Here is a 23,604-nt window from a genome sequence, read left to right as displayed (position 1 = left end):
ATTACTTAGCTGAGTTAATTGCAAAGCTAAGAACTCCAGTGGCCCCTTCTAGCCCCTACAATTCTATCTGATACTACTAATAGCCATTTATCTTTTGATGTTACTAGAAAGAAAGAGGACATGAACAAAGGCACAGATTCCTGATAAAACAAAACCAGCTGCACTTATATTTTTGCTCCTCCTCTTCCACACTCTTGCAGCATTTGGCCAGACATTTTCTAAATGCTTACTGCACATCAAAAGAGCAAGAAATGATCATTAGTGCTTAAGGGTGAGCAATTGAATTCTATATATTCTGTGAAGCTATGCAAGTAACAACAATAACCTGCATTTGTCCTCCTAAGCGCACTTCAACATCTAAATAAACCCCAACTCAAGTTTATTTTTACATATATTTAGATTTATTTGCTATACATCACTGTGACCTTAGAGTATTTAAAATCCATTACAGGATTCTCTTTTTGCAATAATCAGTCTTAACTCCACAAAGACAATAATACTGCTGTGGAAGACCAAAGGGAGAAAAGCCATTTTAGTTTATTTACACTTTCTTATTTTGTAAACATTTAGTCTACACATTGTATACTAAGTTCTAATAAGGATAAAGAGCTATACACAGAGACAGGAAACAAAGCCCTGTATTTCTATTCATATAGAGCATTAGCATATTATAAGATGAACCATCTGCCCTTTCTCATTACCATAGCAGTAAACTGTCTTCAAATAAGTTTTTAAAACTTTCCAATATCTAAATATTTTGAAATATACAACTACATCTACTTAAGCCAACTCATTTGGCCTTTATTCCATTTCTAGAATAATTTAAAGTGCTATAAGCAACCCGTCAATCAACACTTTTCTATAATAACAAAACTACTTTAAACATTAATTTACAAGATAATATACAATGTTTATCTGAAATAGCTGAAATTTCAGCACAAAGTCAGTCACTGTCACACTTAACAGCAATTTTTTTCTTTTTTTTTCTTTTTTGCAGAACATAGATTAAAAGCTTTGAAACAAACAATTTTGTTGAGCTGTTATTGCCACAATGGCTTATCAACTTTCCTACAAAAGTGGACAAGAGCTACTGGAACTGTGTACTAGTCTGTCATTTTTTGAGGTCACATGACAGTAAGTTTGCATATTCCACAAGTCTACTGAATTACAATATTGTCTACTTATAGTACATTGTCTCATTTTAATCAGAGCTGGTGCTAACTGTAAATTTACAACATAGACCCACTCAAAAAAACATCACAATTATTTTTTCTTTGGACAGGAATAAGCTATATTCTTGGAGTTGATGTGCTACACGGCTACAAGAGTATAACAGTATATATCTGACACTATGTTGAAAGATGCATTTGTTTCATAATCTTTGTACTTTTAATGCCTTACAATAGCTACAAATTGTCTTGAGTTTTACTTGCCTTAGCCTTTTAGTTTCCTGGAACTATTACATTCTTGCATTCCCTTGTTATTATTATTATTTTTTAAAGTCTTTGCCATGTAGCTCAATATTGTCAGTTATTGTCCCAAACCTGTAGATCACTAAAAGCATGTGCAAAACAACTAATACAGCCATCATGCAAGCTAGAGCACATTGTTTAACTCACTTTCTTAACATGAAAAAAAAAAAAAAAAAATCAAGACAAGTGGCACTGCTGACTTTGGATATCTTTTAACTCAACCATAAGTGTAACTAGCGTGTGTCAAAGAAGGAATGCTAGGCTTCTCATCTGTGGCACCATAACAATATACCCATTGTTGGTCCAGACCAATCACTGCAGTACTACTTCCAAGTACCTACACGCAGCTTTCTACTTACGTAGGATCATAGAGGGCAACTTCATTCTCAGAAAAAATTTACATACAAAAATAACCTATATTCAATGAAGCAGCCCCCAGTAGGATTTACAGAAAGATGTGTGTGGGAAACATGGGAGGCAACTGTAAAAAGGATGATAAAGTTTTATAGACTGCAAGGATCAAAGTAACTGATGTTCTTTTTTCAGTCCACAGTCTGTTTTTTTTGTTTGTTTGTTTTTGAGTTTCTACAGCTTAGAAAACGTAAGACAGTGCATTACAGATAAAGAAGCATGAAAGAGGTCCGCTATTGCAAAATAACTAAATGGCCATGCTGAAAACTACAAAAAAAAGAAAGGTAAACTGATGCATTATATTGCTCATAGGGATTTCAAGCTGCATTGATTAATTTCAGGTTTGGGACAATACCCTGTAGAAATAGTACTCATTTACAACTCATTCAAAAGCCCAAATTTCTATGTCTTGAATAATGAAGTCTTCTCTCTTAGAAAGTGTATGATTCCCAAATGTTTTGCATGAATGACTTCTTCCATGGTAGAGATCCCCATCGAGCCAAAGAGCAAATTCCCCACTGCAAGACATACAACATATTAAAGCAAAAGATTGAGGGAGTTAACATCAAACTTTTGAATGCATTTTTTCATCCATAATTTAGAAACAAAAAAATCATAGAATAGAAATCAACACAAGTACTTCCTAGCTGTTAATAAATTTAAAGCTGCAAAGATTTTTCTTCCTTATTTTAAGAATACTTTTTTCTGCATATACCAGAATGAAAAGTTAACCAGAATACTGCAGCTTTCATCCCCTTCATTTTGTATTAAGAAACTGGCAAGAAAAATACTGAAAAAAGGGATGAGACATCATCAATTTCTGAAGATGCTGACATGTCTTGTGATAGTAAAATTTAAATTCAAGCCCCTTCTGGTTGTAGGTATTTTCACATTCATATGCCATCAGAAACTTAAGTAACTTGTGTCCATCTGGAATATACCAGGACACATGTAGTTAGAGCATCAAAGGTATGACAGCTTGTGTGGTTGAAACTTGGTGTAAACTACACTGATGACAGAAGTCCTTCCTAAGTCTACTAAACATTAGAAGTTAAGCATAAGACATACTAGATCATTCTCAAATGGTAACTTTTGAGCAATGAGATATCAAACTGAAATAAAAATTCTGATTTCTTTTTAAAGGTGCAAAGACGCACACAAACAGTAGAGATTCTTCCTAATGACAAATTATAACCCACCCTCCTCCACCAAAAGCAAGGGAATCCATGTCGCCTTTAATGAAGAACATGTTGTCTCCTGTCCATTTGAAAACCTAATGAAAAAACAGACCAAAAATATGTAATATTGTAATATTACAATATGTAAACTTTTCGTTTAAGCATAAGGATAACCAAACACCAATATAGATGTTAGATGGTAATTTAATGAAGTTATAAAGTGTATACAGAGAAGTTCTGGAAACAGGCATACTCAGACACAGAAGTAGTACTAAATTTTCTCTAGGTTTTATTCTATTTAAAATAACACCACTCTAAAGTAACTCCTCCTTGAACACTAATGCTTCTGCACAGTGAAAATTAAAAAAAAATACACTTCAGATAAAACCTTTAAAATGAAGTCATTTTCAACTTACCAGACAGATCTGGCATAATTTTAAATGCTAGAAAAATATCCAGAATAGCAGTCAATTTCACTATGCGCACACTACATTTATTGAACACTGATTCTGTGAAAAAGCTCATACGATGGTATTTCCTACACCAACTCCTAGAATTTTTCTAATTATTTACTCAAACTTATTCAGATAGTATCTTAAGAGATGACGCATATCAGAGGTTGGGAAGGAGGAAGATCAATGCATACCAAGTTATAGCTTCTTACCTCAAAATCTGGTGAAAAAGTGAACAGAAAGGTCTCCCCAGTGCCATAAAATCCATCACTCACTTTAAATGGTTCAGATGCTAGTGCACCAAAAATCTGTATGAAAACATGAAAGAAAGTATTTAAAGACTACAGAGCATCTGAGAATCTGTAATGATTGATATTAACAGATCAGTCAGATTGTAAATGTTACCAGATTTTTAACTTAATACAGGAATATAAAGCTTATATATTATCATGCTTCTGAGTGCATTGATTTACATTGTGGTACATAGCAGTGCAAATGGAAGATAAGAGGACTTCCACTCACTAAGAAGTGAACATAAAAATCAAAGATAAAAACTAAATTTGGAAATTCTAAGAAAGAATGTACATATTTAAAAACTTAAGATGTTCTGTTACTTCTTATATATTTCCTCTTTCACTTCAGCTGTGATACTTTCAGCAACTTCACAGCTGTATCTGAGATGTTATTCTTTGTGCAACTTACTCCTTCTAAGCCAAATAAGAAGCAAGCAACAGTTACCCTGTCTTACAGCAGAAACTGACTTAAGCTTAAGCCTTTTTAGATAGTTAAAGAACATGATAATATTTAGCAATAAGAGCATTCCAACAGTAGTCAAAAGAACGTCTGAGGACTGATCATTGGATTTTAAAATTCAAATACTATTGTTTTCTCAGGAATAACTGGAAAAACCCCTGACATAATTAGGCAAATATCAAATGCACTTCACAAAGCACCAAATTAATGTTTCTGTTGCTAGCAGGAAACTTGTTTCAACATCTACGAGAGCAGAATAGAAGCAAACACCAATGCAGTCCAATACCACTCTCATTTGTTTATATAACAGGAAATGAAAAAATAAAGTTTCTGTGTTTTTTATTCACGTTACATAGCCAGCCTTAGAGAAGCAAAGCACTGATGAGAGTGAGGCACTGAAACTCATGTCCTGAACATCTATCTTATGTTCAGGATGTAAAACAAACTGTTTTCTTCCACCCATCCTAAGAAGCTGCATAGCCACAGATAGGTTTTCCAAGCATTTCATTCCTCACTGAACTCTACAGTAGTCATTAACAGATATGAAACAATATGAGCAGGAACTCAAGGATTCCATACAGCTAACAAGCATCTAATTAAGGCTGCTTTAAAGTTGGCTTGATTTTATATTATCAGTTCCGAACAACTGCTGTTATAAACTTCATTTATTTCTCAGCAATTTCACATTGTCCAGGAAAACTTCTGTTCAGAACCTTTGTAATTCCAGTTGAAATAATAGAAAGCCTAAAGCAATAATGTGTTCATTAAGAAACAAAACATCGTCCTCCGCTCAATAGTCTTCCAATGGCCATTTATGAGAAAACATTTCCTATTCTTTAGAAGACAATCAAAGATTCAGAGATAGTTTTCTTTGAAAGGTCCTGCTAATGCACAGACTGTGCCCTAAGTCTGACTGAGAGCAATCATGACATTTTCTGAATCCTTTTTGATGAATTCATACACTAATCTCCTGCAATCAATGTAGACATCCCACTATTATGGAGCAGAAGAGATAGTATTTACATGCTGAACTTCCTTAATGAAATAGCACCTAAAGAAGCCTCATTATTTTTTTTTTTTTAATTATTTTCAAGAATATTGCTATATTGAATAGATTCCTTACCTTGGAGAATACTTGTGAACAATACTTACACGCTAAAAATGAGTCTTTGCAGGAATGCAAACAGTTTTAAACTTACTTGACCAGCAGATGAAATGAAGTATTAATCAGCTAAGTGTACTCACTTTTCAAAGACATAGCAGTTTCAAATGCACTGTTAAACTCAGCCAGAAACCCTGAAGTTCCATGGAAAGTAGTACAAACTACTACATTTCTGTACAAACTACATTTCTGTAACTCTGAAGTAATTTTTTTTTTTTTTTTTTGCAGTGCAAGAACGTAGAAGATGTTTCAATGCAAGCTCATGGAAGGACTAGCTTGATAGTTCTTTGGTATACATATTTATTTCACTGAACATAGAGTAGAAAAAATGTTTTGACAAATTCTGCATTTTTTCCCCACAATTTTTCCCTAATAAGGTAAAGAAAAATCAACCAAATTAGACCAAAAGGAATGAATCCTTTAAATAATTTCCCCACTGTTTTCCAGAAGTGCTTTTTTTTTTTTTTAAATTTGGTTTGGCTGTAGTGTGTTCTATCTATTGCTGGAGTTCAGTAGGAACAACTACTCCGTATTTTAAGAAGTCTAACCCAAGTTTACCTTTCTATATGTAATCACTAGAAAGTCTAGAAATTGACTGATTTTAAGAGATTGTTTCTAAAAAGCAAAATATAAGAGATTTCCTTATTGTTTTCAAGTGTATGGGATGGTAGATTGGAGCTTCAGAAATCTGAGTGTAATTTCTCCGTCAAAGACTTTGTGACCTCAGGGTGCATTTACTGTATGCAGGTAATTAAACTCAAATTATCTTTTACATTGAAGATCCACATTCAATTCAAATGAAGACTGATTCACGAAGAGAACAAAAATAGGTTGCTGAAATAAAGAGAAGTCCGTATCTGAATAACTGGTACATGAAAATTTTTCCAGCAGCTTCACAGTAACAGGAAGAGATTGAACATTCCAGTTATTTCTTATTTTATATGCAGCTTCAAACTATCACAGTTTCTGGATCTTAACATCTTCAACATTCAAGTTGAGATATTCATACATGGAAGGTCATCTGAATAGTTTCAACAATAGGGGCAATACTACATTCTGGTGACATGACATTTATCAGGAAAGGGACACTTTCTTTCTGGGCCAAATGAGTACTTGGAATTAGACAGCTTGCAGAATTCACAAATTAATCTTGAGAAGCTAACAAGGGAACAAGAAGAGAAGTAACCAAAAAAGAAGTGCTTACAGGTCTGCTGAGATACTTAGAAGTCCTATTGAACAGTCTTTACCTTCAGAATTAAAAGTAGTAAGAAATTCCCTTTTAAAGAACTTGAGCTGAAAAAGATTTGACATTAGCAGAGATTTAGGAGTTTTTATCGTTTTTATTTTTATCAAGAATGGGATCCATGAAGCAGAAAATGGAAGGGAAAAAATACGTGAGTTGGGACTCAGATTAGAAAACATACCCTTTATTTACAGTTTTCAGCCCCCCTGAATGATATGAGGTGATATGAGCCCATGCTTCCTGAAAATAAAAACAGTGGTTACCAAAGCGGGATAGATAAGTAAAGGAAATGTTAGATTTTAGAGTGGCTCTGTCATTTCCATAAGAGAGCAGCAGACATTCAGAGAGGCAAAGTCAGGCTGCCTGTAATGTTCATATTTTAATAGAATCCTCAGAAGAGGATGTCTGCTGTGAGATGTAATCCACTTTTTCAAATTTACACCATAGCCAGAGAATCAAGGAATATAACATTATGCAGCAAAGATCTTGCAGCCCTTATATGGGAGAGAGATTCTGCAGACACAGAATGTACGAGGCAGTACTAGCAGTAGATGGCAAAGATATTCCTACTCAACTTCTGGCATCAGAAGTTTTTGGAGACTATTTCTAATGTTTTAAGTATGTTATAAAGAAAATGTTAAGAGTAAGCTCAGTAACATTGTAAGACTCACACAGTTTGATAGTGAACTAGTAGCATTAAAGTTACTTCCTATAAAAGATGTATGTCAAAGAACTCGTTTCTTAGCTAGTCATATTTTTAAAAGCCTCATAATAACTACTAGGAAGGAAGGCATCTCACACACACTTCTTCCTCCTTTCCTTTATACTTCTCAGTTTTCTGCACAGGTCCCAGCTTCCACGCAAACATTTTCCTACCTGTCCATCACTGTCCTTGATAACCAACAACACAGGTGTATCTAATCCCAGCATAGTTCGATACAGAGTCTTCAAACTCATGCCATGCTTTGCAGTACTGTAAGCAAGAGTCCATGGATATCCAATGGTACGTGGTGGAAGAGACTTTGTGAGCTGTTAACAAGATATTAACAATCCTTTTACTCATTTTTACCATTTGTAAGAACATGCAATATGTAAATGGAGGCTGATTACATTCTTCTGAGCTACTGCAAGCAGCCTTAACAGTTTAAAATATCAAACAAACCCTAAAATTTCACATGTGCATTTCTCTACCTCCACCAGTGATCCACAAGTGAAGAATGATTAACCAAACAAAGAACACGCTTGGTAAGGTCCTATAGTTATCTAAAGACAGTAAAGAATTGTATTATTATGCAAGAACATGTCAGCACTGCGGTACTAGATCACTGAAGTCAATAGGTAGTAGATACAGAATAAAGGATGCTTGCTCTCCTGTTCTAAAACCTTTGAACACCATAAGCCCTGATCTAAACATTCAATAAACATATCCAACAGAATGACTTTGAACTGGATAGTGAGAATTGCAGTTATCACCAAGCTGGTGTGAAAGCATAATGAAATAAGAACAAAGACACAGACTAGTGCTGGCATGATGTTGGCAAAGGTTTATCCATGAATTGTGTTGTGCATGAATTGTATCACAAATTCCTAAATTACTTTGTGTGTTTCACACTGCATCATAGCATTTCTGATAGTGTACACAATACTTAAAGAAACAAGTAAAAAAAAACCCAAGCTTACATATATATCTACATATCTAAGTAAATACCTTTTCTATTTGCTCTGGCTGAAGTAATTCACTGGGATCACTAAGATTTGGCCGGAATGCTTCAGGCTCCAGGTCTGTTTTGATGTTTGTTGCCTGTTTTGAATTGATATCTTCTCTTGTTGTTATCTAAAAAAAAAAAAACAAAAACAAAACAAACAAAAAAACAAAGTAAGTATTTGCAATTCCACTAGAGGGAGGATACACCCAGCAAGTTTAAAATCATGCAGCTACCAACTTACAACTATGCAAGTCCTTTGGAAGTTAAGAAATCCATTACTTTGGCCCGATGAAGACTTTTGCTGCTTTCGGTAGCAAGTCAGTATTCAATATATTAACATTAAATTACAGACACTAAGAAGAAAGCCATGGTTTCATGCTAAAAAAAAACAAACTCAGACAGTTGAAGGACTTCAGATGCTTTTCTAAAGTAAAGACATACATGCTTGCATTTTAATTTCATCATATCATCCACTTTACGTGTAATTTAAAATACTCAGACATAGAAAAGGGACTGAAACTTCAACCTCATTTCTCATTTAGGTTCTGCATCAGTACTTCCAGCGTACTCGTGAAAGTTTCTACCACATATCTAAAAGACTGCTCTTGGATAACTTGAGTAAAGTATCTGAATTGAGTCCTAGGAAGATTGCTGCTACGAGGTGATCTGCCGGAGTACTTATAGAAAAAAGAAGAAAACTCAGAGAGGAGCGATGAGAAGAAAGTAGCAGGAATACTTACGCTGCATGATCTTTGGAGATCTGGCACAGACACATTATCTAATGTTCTTGTAGTAGTTTAAAAAAGCTGTCCCATATATCTACCCTTTTCATGTGTTGATTACCATTGACTGGAAGTGGCAGAAGGCCACAAAACTCATCAGATCACAGCAGCTTCTTACCTCAGCTCTAATTCATTAATATTTTGAAGCTAAAATGTCATGCATCAAGCAAAAGACCAACTAAGAATCAAACAGTTTTCCTTTTATAAGTCTTGCTACAGAGATGGTTAAAACTCTGGAGATAGCGAAGTCTGACAACAGGATAGGGCAGGAAGATAAAGAAGTTAGCAACTTAACCCACTGCAGCAAGACTTACTGCTAAATCTCTCAAAGTTACAAAAAAAAAAAAAACACCTTAACAAGAATTATAATACCTGAACCAAGTTTCACTGAAGGTCAGACTAAATTATTTGAAGCCTGAATTTCAAGGAAATACTTGCAACTTCCAAAGCAATAGCCAGTGTTTGCCACACAGCTCATCTTAGAAAACATACAGGACAGCAATGCTATTTCACATGTCATGGTTTTGTGTTTTTTAGTTTTTGGTATTCCACATCATAACATCATGTAGTACACTGGGAGTTAAAGTGTTAATGCTCCAGTTCCAGGTACCTGTACATTGTGGGAGTAATGGGATCTGGGTTGGGCAGACTCTTACTGCCTGGCAGTGGGTGCTGAAGGGTGCTTTCCTAGCTGTTCCAAGCTTTTCAGGTTTGACCTGGTCTCAGAAACTCTCTCTCCTATTTTATTTGATTTATTAGTCTCAGTTTCAATTAGATTGAATTATATTGTGTTATCTTGCATTCTGATATCATAGTTAGTAAAATAAGTTTACCTCCATAGATCGTTGCTGCCTTTTTTTTTTTTTTCCCCTTGAGCCCAGCTCCCATCTCCTTATCCCTTTTCCTTTCCACTTTGTGGGGCCGAGGAGGTGAGGGTAAGGTGGGGGAGAGGAGAGGGCACCATCACAGGCATAGATTGATCTAGTTAACTCCGTGACACCATACCGCCATGATATACTTTGCAAATTTTTTGATAAATGAACTTTTAGTTAACACAGGGAAAGAGTGAAAAAAAATACTGCTGCAATACAGATAGGAATACTTAAATACAGCCACATGGAGAAGAGGGTGAAAAATCACAGAAAAAGAGTCCAACCCCAAATTATCCTTTTTCTTTCCCTCAAGAATTACAAAAGTTCTATTACACTCCTGTTACTTAAAAATACATATGTATAAACTATATCTATAAAATAACTTGGTTACAGTATTACTCTTAAGTCAAGAAATGGTGCACTTAAAGAAAGCAAGAATCAATCAAGCTAAAAATTCAAAGCCTTCCAATTTTCCACAGAAAGTTGAGTATTTCTAGGTAAAGTAACCATATTAATTTCTGTCTCATTAGAAAAAGCATTTATACACATTATTCATATTAAATACAAAGAGATATTCTAGATACAGCTTTGGAGTGTTATCTATAGAACACATTATTTGAAAGCCCAATTGTTTTCTACCTTACATGCCACTCATACACCACTACTTCAACTCTATAAGTCTCCAACATTGTTCGGGAATACGGGAGAAAGTTTACTCCCTATGTTATTCTTTAATACTGATTAAGGTACACCAAGCAAAACACGTGCACAGAAGTACACATAGAACTGTATCTGTTAGAAAGGATCTGTGACAAAACAAAGTGCAGCTCTGAAACATGTGGAGCATATTTCCTCCTCAACTTCCACTACGCAGACTGACCTACAATGCCATTCCAGGAGCAGCTGTGGTTAGTAACTGTCAGGCAGCCTATACCACATAAAGACTCAAATGGCTTCAGAGCAGACTGCTTGAAGCATGCAGAGCTTCCTGAAGGTCACTGCATCAGATTTTGTGTCAGTTTACATCTTGAATTGGAGACCCCAGATAAAAATTATTCAGAAAGAACTGTTGCATTTCAAGGATATAACTGTAAGGATTGCCCACTAACATTTGCCAGAAACAACTGTTCTTCCCTCCTCCCCCCCCAAAGTGGGAATTAAACATTCTCTGCAGAATTTTTGATTTTCCTATAGAAACAACTTCTGGAATTGTGCTAACTATCAATTGATAGAACATAGCAGCTTATAAAAGACTTAACTAACTACAATGAAACAAAAGGACTAAGATTTTCTTACATATAATTACATAATGGGTGAAAAAACCCAAGATAAAAGACAAAAAGAAGCAGGAAACTTTCTACACTTTGAGCAGCCAATTATTACAAACCAAAATATTTCACGCTTCTAAGGAGCTGTACGTTATGTTTCCATCAGTAAGTTACATGTGATTTACAAATCAATTCAGAATTGTAACTATCAAAGAACTAAAGGATTACCTAAAGAGAATGCAAAAATCAGTTAAAGTCCATTTCAGTAAGACTCCAAAAATATGAACTGAGACACTGTTACTGGAATAGAAAGTTCCGTTACAAGCATCATTTGTACAGCTTTTGACACTTTGAACAGCCTTCTTACCTACTTACCTATTCCAGAGAAGTTGTGAAGCTTCGTGTTTGCCAAGCACTGTGAGATTCTTGATGAATAATTTCCATATTAAACACCCACGCAACCAGGTAATAAACTTTTGAATTCTTCACCTGTTTTGCATTCTTTTTAGGAAAACTATCTAACACAACACACCAGTACAAAGTGGAAGTTGAAAGACCAAGTCAAGTAGTACTAAGAACAAGTTTTTTTGAATTCTGACAGAAAATTCCTGTTTGAGAGAGTCAAAGTAATAATTTCATCATAAAATTACTGCATTCCATCATATCATTACACAGTTAAATACATCCAAAACAGAGGAATTTTCTGCTGGATCCTTGTAGTGTTGTTTGTAGACAAGACAAACCCACCTTAGAGTGGGACTTGCCCTGATCAAAGACACTACAAAATTATCTGGAGATGGATTTTAAACTACTGAAGAGGGCACCTGGAGTCGTCTGCAGAGTGTGCGCAGTTCTTCACTATTTAGAGCATCGATCCTGCGGTGATACTCAGCCACTGATACTACCTGAATATGGAGACAGGAAGACAATAATTCCACTGACAGTTGAAGAAAAGTAAAAAAGGTAAGAAAAAAAAAGGAGAAAAATAATGAAGGAAAAATGAGCTTTGATAACAAATAGACAAGAAGTGATAAAAGATGTTTGTTTCTGCAAGGACAGTGGACATAGAAATGATTTTAGACTTGTGAGGAGACACAGCAAAATAACAAACGCTAATGGCACCAGCAGTCTGATGTATCTCACTGCTTTATTATGAATGTATAGCTGATAAAGTAGCACACGAAGTTTCTAGTATCAGGATGCTAAACTATGTAGGTTGCTTCAGAAGTAATGCCGCACATTTACTTCCATAGAAAGTACAGAAAAAACAAAGAACACAATAACAGTATTTGATAGAGAAAATTCTCAACTGCAAAACACTATTTATCAACATAGTCACCATCATCACCATTAGGTGTGCATTTTTGTCAGCCATGCACAAAAGCCTGCTTGCCATGCTTGTAAAAATGTGTACCAGCATAGGTGATCTACTAACACCAGTGCTGAAATGCACCACCTATCAACCTCACTGTGCTCACATCCACTGTTTGGTCTCCATAAACATTCAGTTCAGCAAACATCAATGAATGTCAGTATCATTTTTTTCCACATGGAGTCATTCAATGACGCACCTTTGCTTCATCTGTCTTCCATGTCAGAAACCATGTCAGACTGCCCTCTGTTACCATTTGTCACATGACAATAACATGTAATAGAATGCTGGTGGGAAAGTTCAACCTCTACTACCATACCATCAACATCCGCCTCTGATGTTGTGGGTTGGCATCACAAAATAGGAGGCATCACTTTTGGAGCAGCCCTCACATTAGTCATAGTTTAATGCCTTAACCAAAACTCTTCATCCCAACACCCTCTCAAACAAGCTGGCTAAAGGACTACAACAGTCATTTTTATGCAACTGCAGCAGACAATGTGATTTTGAGAAAGACTCAAAATCATCATTTGTATGAAAGCATCTTAAAACAGGTGGTGAACTGATTAAATGGATGCCCCATGTAGTCAGAGTTCACTAAAAACTTCCAGAGATCCTACTATGGTGCAAAGGAAGATAAGTCCAGCAGCTCCTCATCTACCTGCCCCTACTACAAGGAGTTTCACCAGATACTTGCTACTGTCCTGAGAACAGAGTCCAGTCATGCATGACTGGCTCTTGAGCAGTGAAGCTTCACTCTACCTATGTAACTGTAAGGCAAGGAAAAAGGCAAGGAGTATTTGTGACATCCAGATTTATTACTAAATCATCTGAACTACTAGTACTCATTTTAATTTCATCATTTTCTGTTTTCTTAAAAAAATACATACTGTAAATTGTATTGGCTTGTGCATTTTCAGAGTCAAGTAGTTAAATGCAAAGCTTTAGTAGCATTCCTGTCTAGCATACAAATGATAGCATAGTTTGATCACTTATTTTCCACAGCACTTCATTATATATACACGTCATTCCTCCCATCAACTTGTGAACTTCTTGCTTTTCAGAATGACAATAATGACCCTTAAGACTTATTGCTTCTTCAAGCTTAGTCCCTGTCACATAAGTGGTGTAACTTAAAATGGGCCATAAGTATATGATGGCTTCAGGAGACTCTTCCCCTCCATCCCTCCTTCAAAACAAAACAAAAAACCCAACTGAATTCCTGACACCATTATATAGTTGCTGTTCCACATACTCAAATGTTGACAATTTTATAGTCAACGCTGTCTTGCCTTTAGCCTGCCAAATGCATGCTCTATCACCAAACGGCACCCGTAAACTTCTCAGATCACTAAGAAACAGGACCAGTAAGCCTGGCATGTCACGTAACATGGGAAAGTTTGGGCTTTCAAAACTGTGTGCACAAGTTATGCTCAAAAAATTCTGACATGGGAGAAACAAGGATACTTATTCAAGTATCCAGTAATATTGCTATGATATCCTGAACCTGCTGCACACAGCCACATTACACTAGGATTTCCCACATCTGTCCTGTGGAAAAATCCAGCACGTCAACAGTATGCAACTACGCAACTAGAAGCATCACAAAAAGCATGCCATAGAATGTCAAGCTAAATAGAGGAAAATTAAAGGCTGAGAATAAAACAATCCCTCCTCTCAAATCTAGTATATATTTCACGTACAGAATCCATGCTAGCATTCTGAGTAAACCATGTAAGAGTAAACCAGAAGACAAAATGGTTTGAAGGTTACATACTCATAACTACATCTTTTCATAGAAAGAAATCTTTGGATATGCACATCAAGGTAGTTCACAGTTCAGCAGTTCACCTACAGTACGTGGCCTCTTACAAAACAAATAGAGTTCAGGTCAACACTACTCATTTTTGCTTTACAGTGAACAAAATTACTACTTCACTCAAACCAACTGAGGTGTAGCGTGGAAACAGCTACCATTTTGTCCCTACAAGTTTTGAGATGGCTATTTGAAACAGTATTAATTAAATGGTATTAACTTCATTAACTAGAAGGTCACTATGTTTCTATGAGATGGTTTCATTCATATTCTGATTATATCTTATTCCATCAAGGTTCCTTCTTTGTAACCAAATTAATCCTCCATTCTATTTTACAAAGTTCAATAAGACTATGATTTTCTTCTGTTCTCTACACTGACTGTCTATTATCCTGATCATTCCAGAAGATGCTTTTTGTACCATTCTATTTTGAGCTTACATTCTTCTTCAGCATACTTCATTAGTATTTCATATGCTATTTATTACAAGTATGCCAAAAGGTCTTTCATATATGAAACTGCACTTTCATAGCCATCATATTGGATGGACTTTTGAAATAAACCTGTAGTAGATTTTGCAGTCAAATCAGTTATGAGTTTAATGCATGGAGAACAAGGCTGAAAAACTGCCTGAACTACTGGGCTCAAAGGGTTGATGATACTGACTGAAGTTTAACCAGGGATAAACCTCAGGAGTCACTATTAGATTCTATACTGCTTGATCTACTTATTAGTACCCTGAATGGTGAGAAAGAATACACCATCAGCAAGGGACCAAAACCTAGGGAAAGCAGTCCATACACTGAAGGCCAAAGGCTGCTAATCAATGATACATCAAGAAGCTGGCGAGATGAAATAACAGACCCAAGTGGGATGGAGTAGTCCCATGTAACAGTGCAGGCTGAGGTTTAGTTGGCTAGAGAGTAGTTTTGCAGAAAAGGACTAAGGGTCAGAAAGAGGTTGGATCTAGTGTCCTGACAGACATGTTTAACAAAGTCTACTTGTGACAAAGAAGGTTAATCACATTCCAGGTGACAGAGGAAAGAGCAATGCTAAATTGCAAAGGAAAATTCATATTCCTTTCTCAGGAGAAGTTGAGAAGCTCTGTGTGTAGTGTTGTGGCCACTTTTGTCAACTTCAGAACATGCTAAAGACTGATACACTGGATAGAGCCCAGTGGAAGGTCATCCATTTCAGGATGGAAACACCATTCTCAAGAATTAACTAAGACACCTAGTTTTATTTAGCCTGGAGGAGAAAAATGCTAATGGAGAACCCAATTTTTGTACTGTGCTTGGAAAAAAACGGAAATATCAGGTACGAGGCACAGCAAGGTGAATTCCTAGCAGATGAAAGGAGGAATTCTTCACAGAGTAGAGGCAAATGACTAAAACAGGCTTGCAGGAAAGGCTTCAGAATCTCTGTTCCTGGCAAAGACTGAGCAGGGTCCACCAACAAGATGGACTAATTCTCCTGCATTCAAGTCCTTATGGTGCAAGATAAGGTCATAAAAATTCCAATACAGACGATAGCCCTACAAAGAAGTTTGCAGAATACTTGAACAGTAGTGATCTAGGTATTCCGCTCAGGATTAAAGTAGGCATACCTATGTTAGTTTGCAGTACGCTTTATTTACTGCACCCTCTCCTCATAACAGCATATCAGCATCCAATTTCCTGGATACTGAAAGCAACTACTTTGTGTAGTGAGAAAGTATTCTTCAAGAACCCTCTGCTGCCCCTCTAGTTAAATCCTGCTTCAAGAAGAATACAGTCAGAAACAAAAATAACTGAAGCCCTTACAGTTAAACTGGGCACTGGTTGGTAGAGACTGAAGCAAAGAATATGCAGTGCCATATGCAGAGATTAGTGTTTCAGCACAAAAATGATTCTGCTTAGGGAGTTGAAAAAGTCTACCAAACTAAAATTCAAGAGCTAGTCAAGTTTGAAATAGCATGGGATTAGAGATAATACTATTCTAAACCAATACAGCTGAGAAAATATTCAGTAAGTCGCATGACTGTGTGAATACTTTTCAGCTTGATTTTGCATCGGTTATATTTGAGTTGACTATTTAGAACATAAGTCTTAATTTTTAATGCAATTAAGCCAAACAGAATTTACATATTAATTGTTTAACTTAAGATTCTCCTTTTACAGAAACTTGTTTTGAAACTTTGTTTTTCTGCAAACAGGTTAAAAGGCCTCCTCCTCTTGCAAGATACGTTAGCATACCCAATAAACAAAAACAGAAATCACAGTTATATATGGAACTTGTCCATTAACAATACAGATGAAAATGTGCACTTACAGTTGTTTGAATATCCACAAAGGAGAGCATGCCACACGTAGAACTTCAACCCTTTCAACCACTGGTTATATCACTCTGCTATACACTGCTGTAAACACGCACTCTGCTTACGTCAGTAAGGCATACCTCTGCCAGTTTAATTAAGTAAAAAAATGATCAACACGTGCCTAACACACAGCTGCATGAGTAAACATGCAACTGCTGCCCTCAAACTCTGTACAGCTAAACTTTCAGAGTTAAACTGCTGAATAAGTCCCTTGAGAGAGGAGTATCTTATCAGAACTGAACAGTGCTTCTGAAAGGTAAGAATGGAGAACGAGTAACAGTTCTCTTCAACATCAGTTATCTACATGCTCATGCTTAGCTGAATATGAAACAGAAGAAATACAGAAGGAGGAAAATGCAAGTCAAACAGTTCTATTCACTCTTAATACACCTGTGCAAAACCAGGTGAACTGAAAGCTCCTTTGGAGTTTAGAGAAAGTGCTCACAAAGTTCTACATCTTGATCTACATTATTTCATTTAAAAAACCAAAATCAGCTGGGTAATTTTATTAGGTCATTTACAAGTTACTTTAAGCCATCAATCTATTGCTATATTATCAGTAACTGAGAAAGGGCAAGAAAGTATAAAAACTTCTCTAAGGGCTGTAAACAGGTTCCAGTGAAAATTCATTAACTGAATATGGTTATGAAATGCTTTGAAATTGTTTTTTATTTATTTACTTAAAGACAACTGTAGCATCTCAAAAAATTTAAACTCAACAACCCCAACAAACAAATCCCAACCAAACCCAGAGAGGCAGGCTCTTAATGTTTTACAGTCAAAGAAATGAGCGAAATACAAATGGATAAGTGAGCAACCAGGCAGCTCTTCAAGCAAGCCAAAATACTAACTGAAAGGGTAGGATTACAATGCAGCTTAGCAGGACCATGGTCCTTCTTTGGTTCTGGACCCTGCCTATGGCCAGGAATGGAGTTTATGCAAGTCAGCTCAGACAGCAGATGTGGCAGTAGAGCTAAGCAATTTGGTTCTCAGCCAAAGTAGCTTCCTGTCATGCTACTGGTGACAGGGAAGGGAAGGTACAAGAGTTAGCCATTTTAGGCAAAGGAGAGGGACCTGAGCCCACTAAACTGGCAGGCATTACTGTTCTTCTTTAAAACTGGTAGTCTCAGAACTGCTCTGCACACCAAGATACCTTCCAGAGTGGTGAGCTCAGTATGTCACAGGACAACGATGTTCTCCCTGTGATCAGGGGTCTTCACAGCACTGCAGAAGAACTGTTAATTATCCACCTTGAAGTGCTCTGAGCTTACAGCAACTGTAGAAAGTCATAATTAATATATGTTGAGGAAAAATTAAAAGTTCTGCAATAATCACTATTAATAAATGAACTTTAAAAGAGCAGTCAAAACCTTAAGCATACAAAAATGTTTACACAAAGTCTGGAAGCCTTCATAACAAACTATTTTTTCAAGATATTAGAAATCATTAATATGACAGAGAATGACAGGAAGACAAGTTTATTTAACAGTAACTAATATTAAACGAAGCTTACGATGTCTGTGCAAAGAGCTAACAATCAGAATTATGAAAATCCCTTTCTTAAAGAGATGTCAACTTGGTTCCTGTTGTCAATGAACTTATCTTATGGAATAAAGTAAGTTTCAGCACTAGCAGATAAACTACAAGTCAAACTGCCTCAAAGCACTCAGTGCCTGACCTCAGGCTGCCACTTGAAGACAGACTGATCAAGTAAAATACCAAATCTGATCATGCCGTGCAAATATCCCCTCAGGTGTGACAAAGTGCTGTGCCATACAGATGCCACATATGCTTACAAGCAGGCAATTGAATCCCATGTCAGTTGCAGACAATCTGATCGCACAAACCACTAAAAATGCACAGAAAATACGAACCTCTGCTACTTGCTTGTTTTCTTTCAGCTTATAACTAATCTTTTGAAATATTAATCTACTACTGTATAGTATTTCTTGTGAGGCCTAAGATTTCACAATTATTAATAATACAGTATTTAATAACCTGGGTATGGCAAACATCTGTCATTAGTACAAGGCTGTAGACTTAATAATCACTACAGAAAGTACTCGGTTGCACCCTGCATCATTACTGTTGTTTTCGTTCATTTGGTTGTGGCGCTGTTGTTTTTTTACTTAAAAAAATGAATATTCAGATCAGTTCACTATTGTAACTCTAACAAAACTCAGCACGGAAAAACTGACTTCTGAAAGTTCTTGGTAGCAGCCTTACACTTCTGGCATTACATTTTCATCTTTCACAAGGAAAATTCTATTTCAAGAATCTCCAAGTTGATGTAAGCATCAAGAAATGGAAACCATTAAAACCAACACCATTTTAATGCCGTTTGCATAATATCTTCAGAATACAAAAGTATGAGATAAGGTTTTACTAGCATTTTCCCCTCTGGCTAACAATCTCTACAGAAGCTACATGAAGCATTCCAGTCACAACAAGCACTTTGAAAGGCAGCATTCCATCTTTTGTTCTCTGGTTAGTCTGGGGCCTTTCGTCTGAAAGTGCTTTGATAGAAAGAACAATTGCCAGCATTTTGAACATTTTAGAAACTTACAGGCATCCCTTCTTTTACAGAACAAAGAAAGTCAACATGAAATAGGTTTATGAAGAAAACCAGATAAGCTAGGAAGCAAATGTATCACTGGCATTTTGATGTGGGAGCATAATGCCTTGGATAGCACTGAGATTTTGTTCACTTTTGGATTTCCGTGAGAAAGCATCAAAAAGCATTTACTCTACCACCTATAGCAAAAGTGTCTTGGGTAAACATACCAGAGTGATTTATGCTTAATAAAAGTGTATTTGCATGACGCACGTAATTACATTTGGTCCAGCAACTATGTTAATTTCATGTCAGCTGAGCTTTCCTCTGAGCTTCAGAAGAACATTGATGAAACATTTAGACAAAGCTTCATATTTCTGCCAGTTTAATATGCTTTCCACTGTCTTGCATAATGCAAGCAATGGCTGCGATTTTCCTCGCTTTTCTGTAAGGTTACACTGACATATTAGCATCATGACTTCACTGAAGGAAAACAGCAACAACAAAAAATACAGCATCTCTTGTCAACATAGTAACGTTAGAATATTCTTCTCCCTAATTATTTCTACATCCTTTTTTTCTTACCAACTTTGTTTTGTATATGAGAAAATTGCTCTCTACAACTCTCTCAGCAGAGAAGATTCTCAGAATTGAGCCTTCCTATAGGTCAGAATCTCACAGTGATCAAACTCTCCAGAGGAGCCGATAATCACTTTTGCATGAATGTGCTATGCTTTTGTTAGCATACGTGGACTTTGGCTAACACAAAGTGTTGGTCCCCAAAGGAAATACTTGCAACAGGGTATACTACCTCTGTATTTAAAGAAAAAAATAAAGATGCATCTGTATCTCTATAGTTAGAGGATACACACAACAGAAACCAGATATCTCCAACTCTTATAAAGATGGCAAAAAAGTCTGTCAGTCTGAATTAAAAATAATTAGAAAAAAGATTTTCTTCCAGGTCTGCCAGCTCTAAGCACAAGTAAATTGTCAAGATTGCTTCCTCTCTTTCCCCAAACATTACTGCTCTGCAAGTCTCACTGACAGTTTTTTTTTTTTTTAATATTCTATGGCAAATTTAAATCTTCCTCGGCAAAACAATACAGAAAAATATATGGTTACTACCATAAATATAATGAAGTATAAGAACAGTGTTCTGCCTTCCCCATCCCTTTGCTACAGATATGAGTACAGCCAGCACACGTTACCATGAAGTCAAAAGCATTAGCAGAAATTCATACAGCTGAATAACTCCTGAGAAACTATACAGAAATAGCAGCTTGAATTTACACTTCTATTCTTAAATGCTAATGTAAACTACAAATCAATATATTTAGCTACAAACCAAGCTTTTGCTGATATAAAATGTATTAGTCCAAAAGTGGGGAAAAAACACCAAAACCCACCAACATTAAAACTGCTGCAGTCCCCTAACTTTCAAGGTAATTGCTCATAGTGTCAGTGGAATATCAGCAATTAAACTACACACCTGATAAATTATGCACTTAAGAACAGAGAAAATCTGACTTCATATCCTGTTTACACATTCTAAATTTAAACTTTCAGAAACTGTCTATGCACCATCACAATATGAAAATGAAATAACAAACGAACATACTACACTGAAAATTACCAGAACATATTTATGATTGACTAGCTGATGCTTTCTTCCCTTCTTTACTTGCCAGAGATGAGACATTTCCCTTCTAAAAAGAGACAAAAGAACCATTCGAGGATGTTTGAAAGCATTCTCTCTACCTGCAGTCAGTTCCAGGCACAGACAGAGCCCCACAATGGTGACACGACAGGCTGCTAGATGCAGGTTTGACTGACATGGCAGGGAACAAATGAGCAAGTGTACGTAGGGGAGTCGCATCCCAAATGATGACGGTACAGAAAAAGAAAGGTTTCCTGTATTCAAGGGTGGTTGCAGAGAACGAGTTTGTTGAAAGGCTAAAATATTTAAAGATACAGAACTTAATTTTTTTGTACACAATACTCAAAAATACTAAATTAGGAGCTGCTTATGAAATTGCGACACTATCATTCATTATTAACAAATTCTACCAGCAACAAACTTGCATTCAGTATTAAAACAAGTTTGTCTTACTATTGTTCATAAGTACATATAAATGGTCAGTTTTCTTTTGGAGTTCCAACACAAGGTTAAAGTTTAATAAGTAATAAGTTTCTGAACATTTTAAAGTATTCTGAATGCTAAATTCTTATTTTTTCTGGAATTGTGTTTTGTTTTCCTTTAAGGATGTTTATTTAAATAGGTGTGTTCAGCTGTAACACTAAAAGCATTCCTTTGAGAGTTTCCTTGTAGGAGCACTTGCAGGCTTTATTCCTCTTCTCCACACCCAGCTCTCCTAGTCCTGGGAGAAAATAATAAATAAGCAAAAGCAGCAACAGACAGCAGCACAGCATTAATAAATCGATCACTTGTGCTGCTGATCTGATCTAAAAGTGAAGAAGGCTAAGCAGAGGAAAACAATAGCAGAACTCACACTTAACCATACAGCACAGCGTACTCTGAAATAACTCACTGTATTAATAGGGAACTCCATATAATTCAGATGGATGTTTCTCTTTTTCAAAAAATGTTTCTTAGGAGCTGGTAACTCTTTAGAGACTTTGTGCCAACTTATGAAAATTACTAGAGAGCTATGATTTTTTTTTTTTTTTAAAGTCACCAGTACATTCAAACCTGCCATTACAGAAGAACTCATACAGTATTTGGCTGTATGTATAGGATTCAAATAAAACTGTAACCCTATTCACTATTTTTTAAATCACTAAGAGAGCTAATGCCTAAGGATAAAGCAACACACACACTGTACAGACTGAATTATAACTGTTTCATGTTAAAAAAACTGCAATACGTGTAAGAAAATCTGCAAGAAATAAATCCAGTAGGCCAAGCTTAGATTTTCCGCATACTGCCCATTCCTTTCTTTCCAACCTGTGGAAATGCATCTGAGCCAGAAGAGAAAGCTAATCTCAGAACTAACTCCCCCTCGGCTTTGTTTCCTTTACAAAAACAACACAAATTCCTCCCAAACACTAGCTAACACTGCTTCTCCAAAACTGGAGGAAGAGGCTATGAATCCAGGCCATCATGTAGTTTTGATTTTAGAACTTTTCCAGTTTCCTTTTTTTAAATCTTAAATAATTAAATTAACTTAAACATTGTATGTTTGAATGTTTCTAGTTTCTCTTGAAATGAAAGCAGCTCCAAACAGCTTCTCAAAAGGATTTTTACATCTTGCTCAGAATAAAAATAAGAGCAATGAATTTACTTGGTGAGATCTGAAAGCTTACTTTCTACTTAGGTGAGAATTGCAAAGTTTAACAGGAGTAAATGCACCAGAGTCTTTTTCAAATCAGTCTGCCTGGCTGACCTTGTTTTGATGTTCAGTCTTCCAGCAGCTCTGGCCATCAGCTGATAGCTGCTCTGCAGCTGGGAGTATGTTGGAAGGGGAAGGCACATACAAAGCAGGTTACAAGAGCCTGGGCATCACTGTGAAGCAGCGCAGTCACAGAAGTGACAAAAAGCCTTGTCTTGTGAATGACCTTCATTCTGCTCCTTCATACATGTTTTTTTCCCCTCCTATACAGCTAGAAGATAAATTTCTATTAGATAGAGGAAAAGAGCTCATCTAAGAATCTCAACCCCAGGAGCATTCTCTAATTAAAGAGAAAATAAACTGTTCTTTTATCCTTTGGTGTATTTCTGGGTTTTACTGCTAATCTGTTAAATTGAACCAGAACCTTGCATCTTTCTGCTAGTTGATACATGCCTTGCCACAGAAGTTCATAATTAAAGAGAATCCACAGATAAGGAAAAGCAGCTCAAATCTAATGTATCTGCAGCACATGCTTAGAAGCATCAACCTATTTACTACCCAGACAACAGAACACAACAAAATGCATCTACTTGTATTAAATAATAGATTTGTTAGTGCTATTACTAGTTTATAAGTAAGCAAAATTTCTACTCAATTAACATTCAAAGCAGAAACACACAAGGCCTTTTTAACAACTGTTATACATTATTTTTCTAATAAATTTTTCTGTCTTTAAAAAAGACAGATAAGGTACAAACCAACACAATTCATGAAATGTTTTATTTTCCCTCAGATTAGTTTATACATTGGCCATGCAACATTCAAAGTTATCAGCTTACAAGACTGCAAGCAAA

The 23,604-nt window shown here is 36.0% G+C and overlaps 1 protein-coding gene across 15 annotated transcripts in view; it reads right to left on the bottom strand.

Moving 5' to 3' along the window:
- Window positions 1-378: 378 nt before the first annotated feature.
- The window catches only part of OXR1 (oxidation resistance 1), a 244,602-nt gene continuing 221,376 nt past the window's right edge, over window positions 379-23,604 (bottom strand). For 11 of the 15 annotated variants that reach the window (XM_031591122.2, XM_090137899.1, XM_090137895.1 and 8 more), the window contains 6 exons: window positions 12,124-12,204; window positions 8,380-8,505; window positions 7,548-7,700; window positions 3,726-3,821; window positions 3,083-3,156; window positions 379-2,401 (listed from right to left, as the gene is read on the bottom strand). In XM_031591122.2, the coding sequence (XP_031446982.2) occupies window positions 2,266-2,401; window positions 3,083-3,156; window positions 3,726-3,821; window positions 7,548-7,700; window positions 8,380-8,505; window positions 12,124-12,204 (666 nt within the window). In that variant the 3' untranslated portion in view covers window positions 379-2,265. Of the gene's footprint in view, window positions 2,402-3,082; window positions 3,157-3,725; window positions 3,822-6,834; window positions 6,912-7,547; window positions 7,701-8,379; window positions 8,506-12,123; window positions 12,205-21,033; window positions 21,115-23,604 lie in introns of those variants that run through there. The other 4 variants (XM_090137906.1, XM_031591126.2, XM_031591128.2 and 1 more) reach the window with 3 other exon arrangements.

This window comes from Phasianus colchicus, chromosome 3, assembly GCF_987193195.1.
Source record: "Phasianus colchicus chromosome 3, bPhaCol1.hap1.1, whole genome shotgun sequence".
Classification (NCBI taxonomy): Eukaryota; Metazoa; Chordata; class Aves; order Galliformes; family Phasianidae; genus Phasianus; species Phasianus colchicus.
This window is presented reverse-complemented; position numbering and strand designations above follow the sequence as displayed.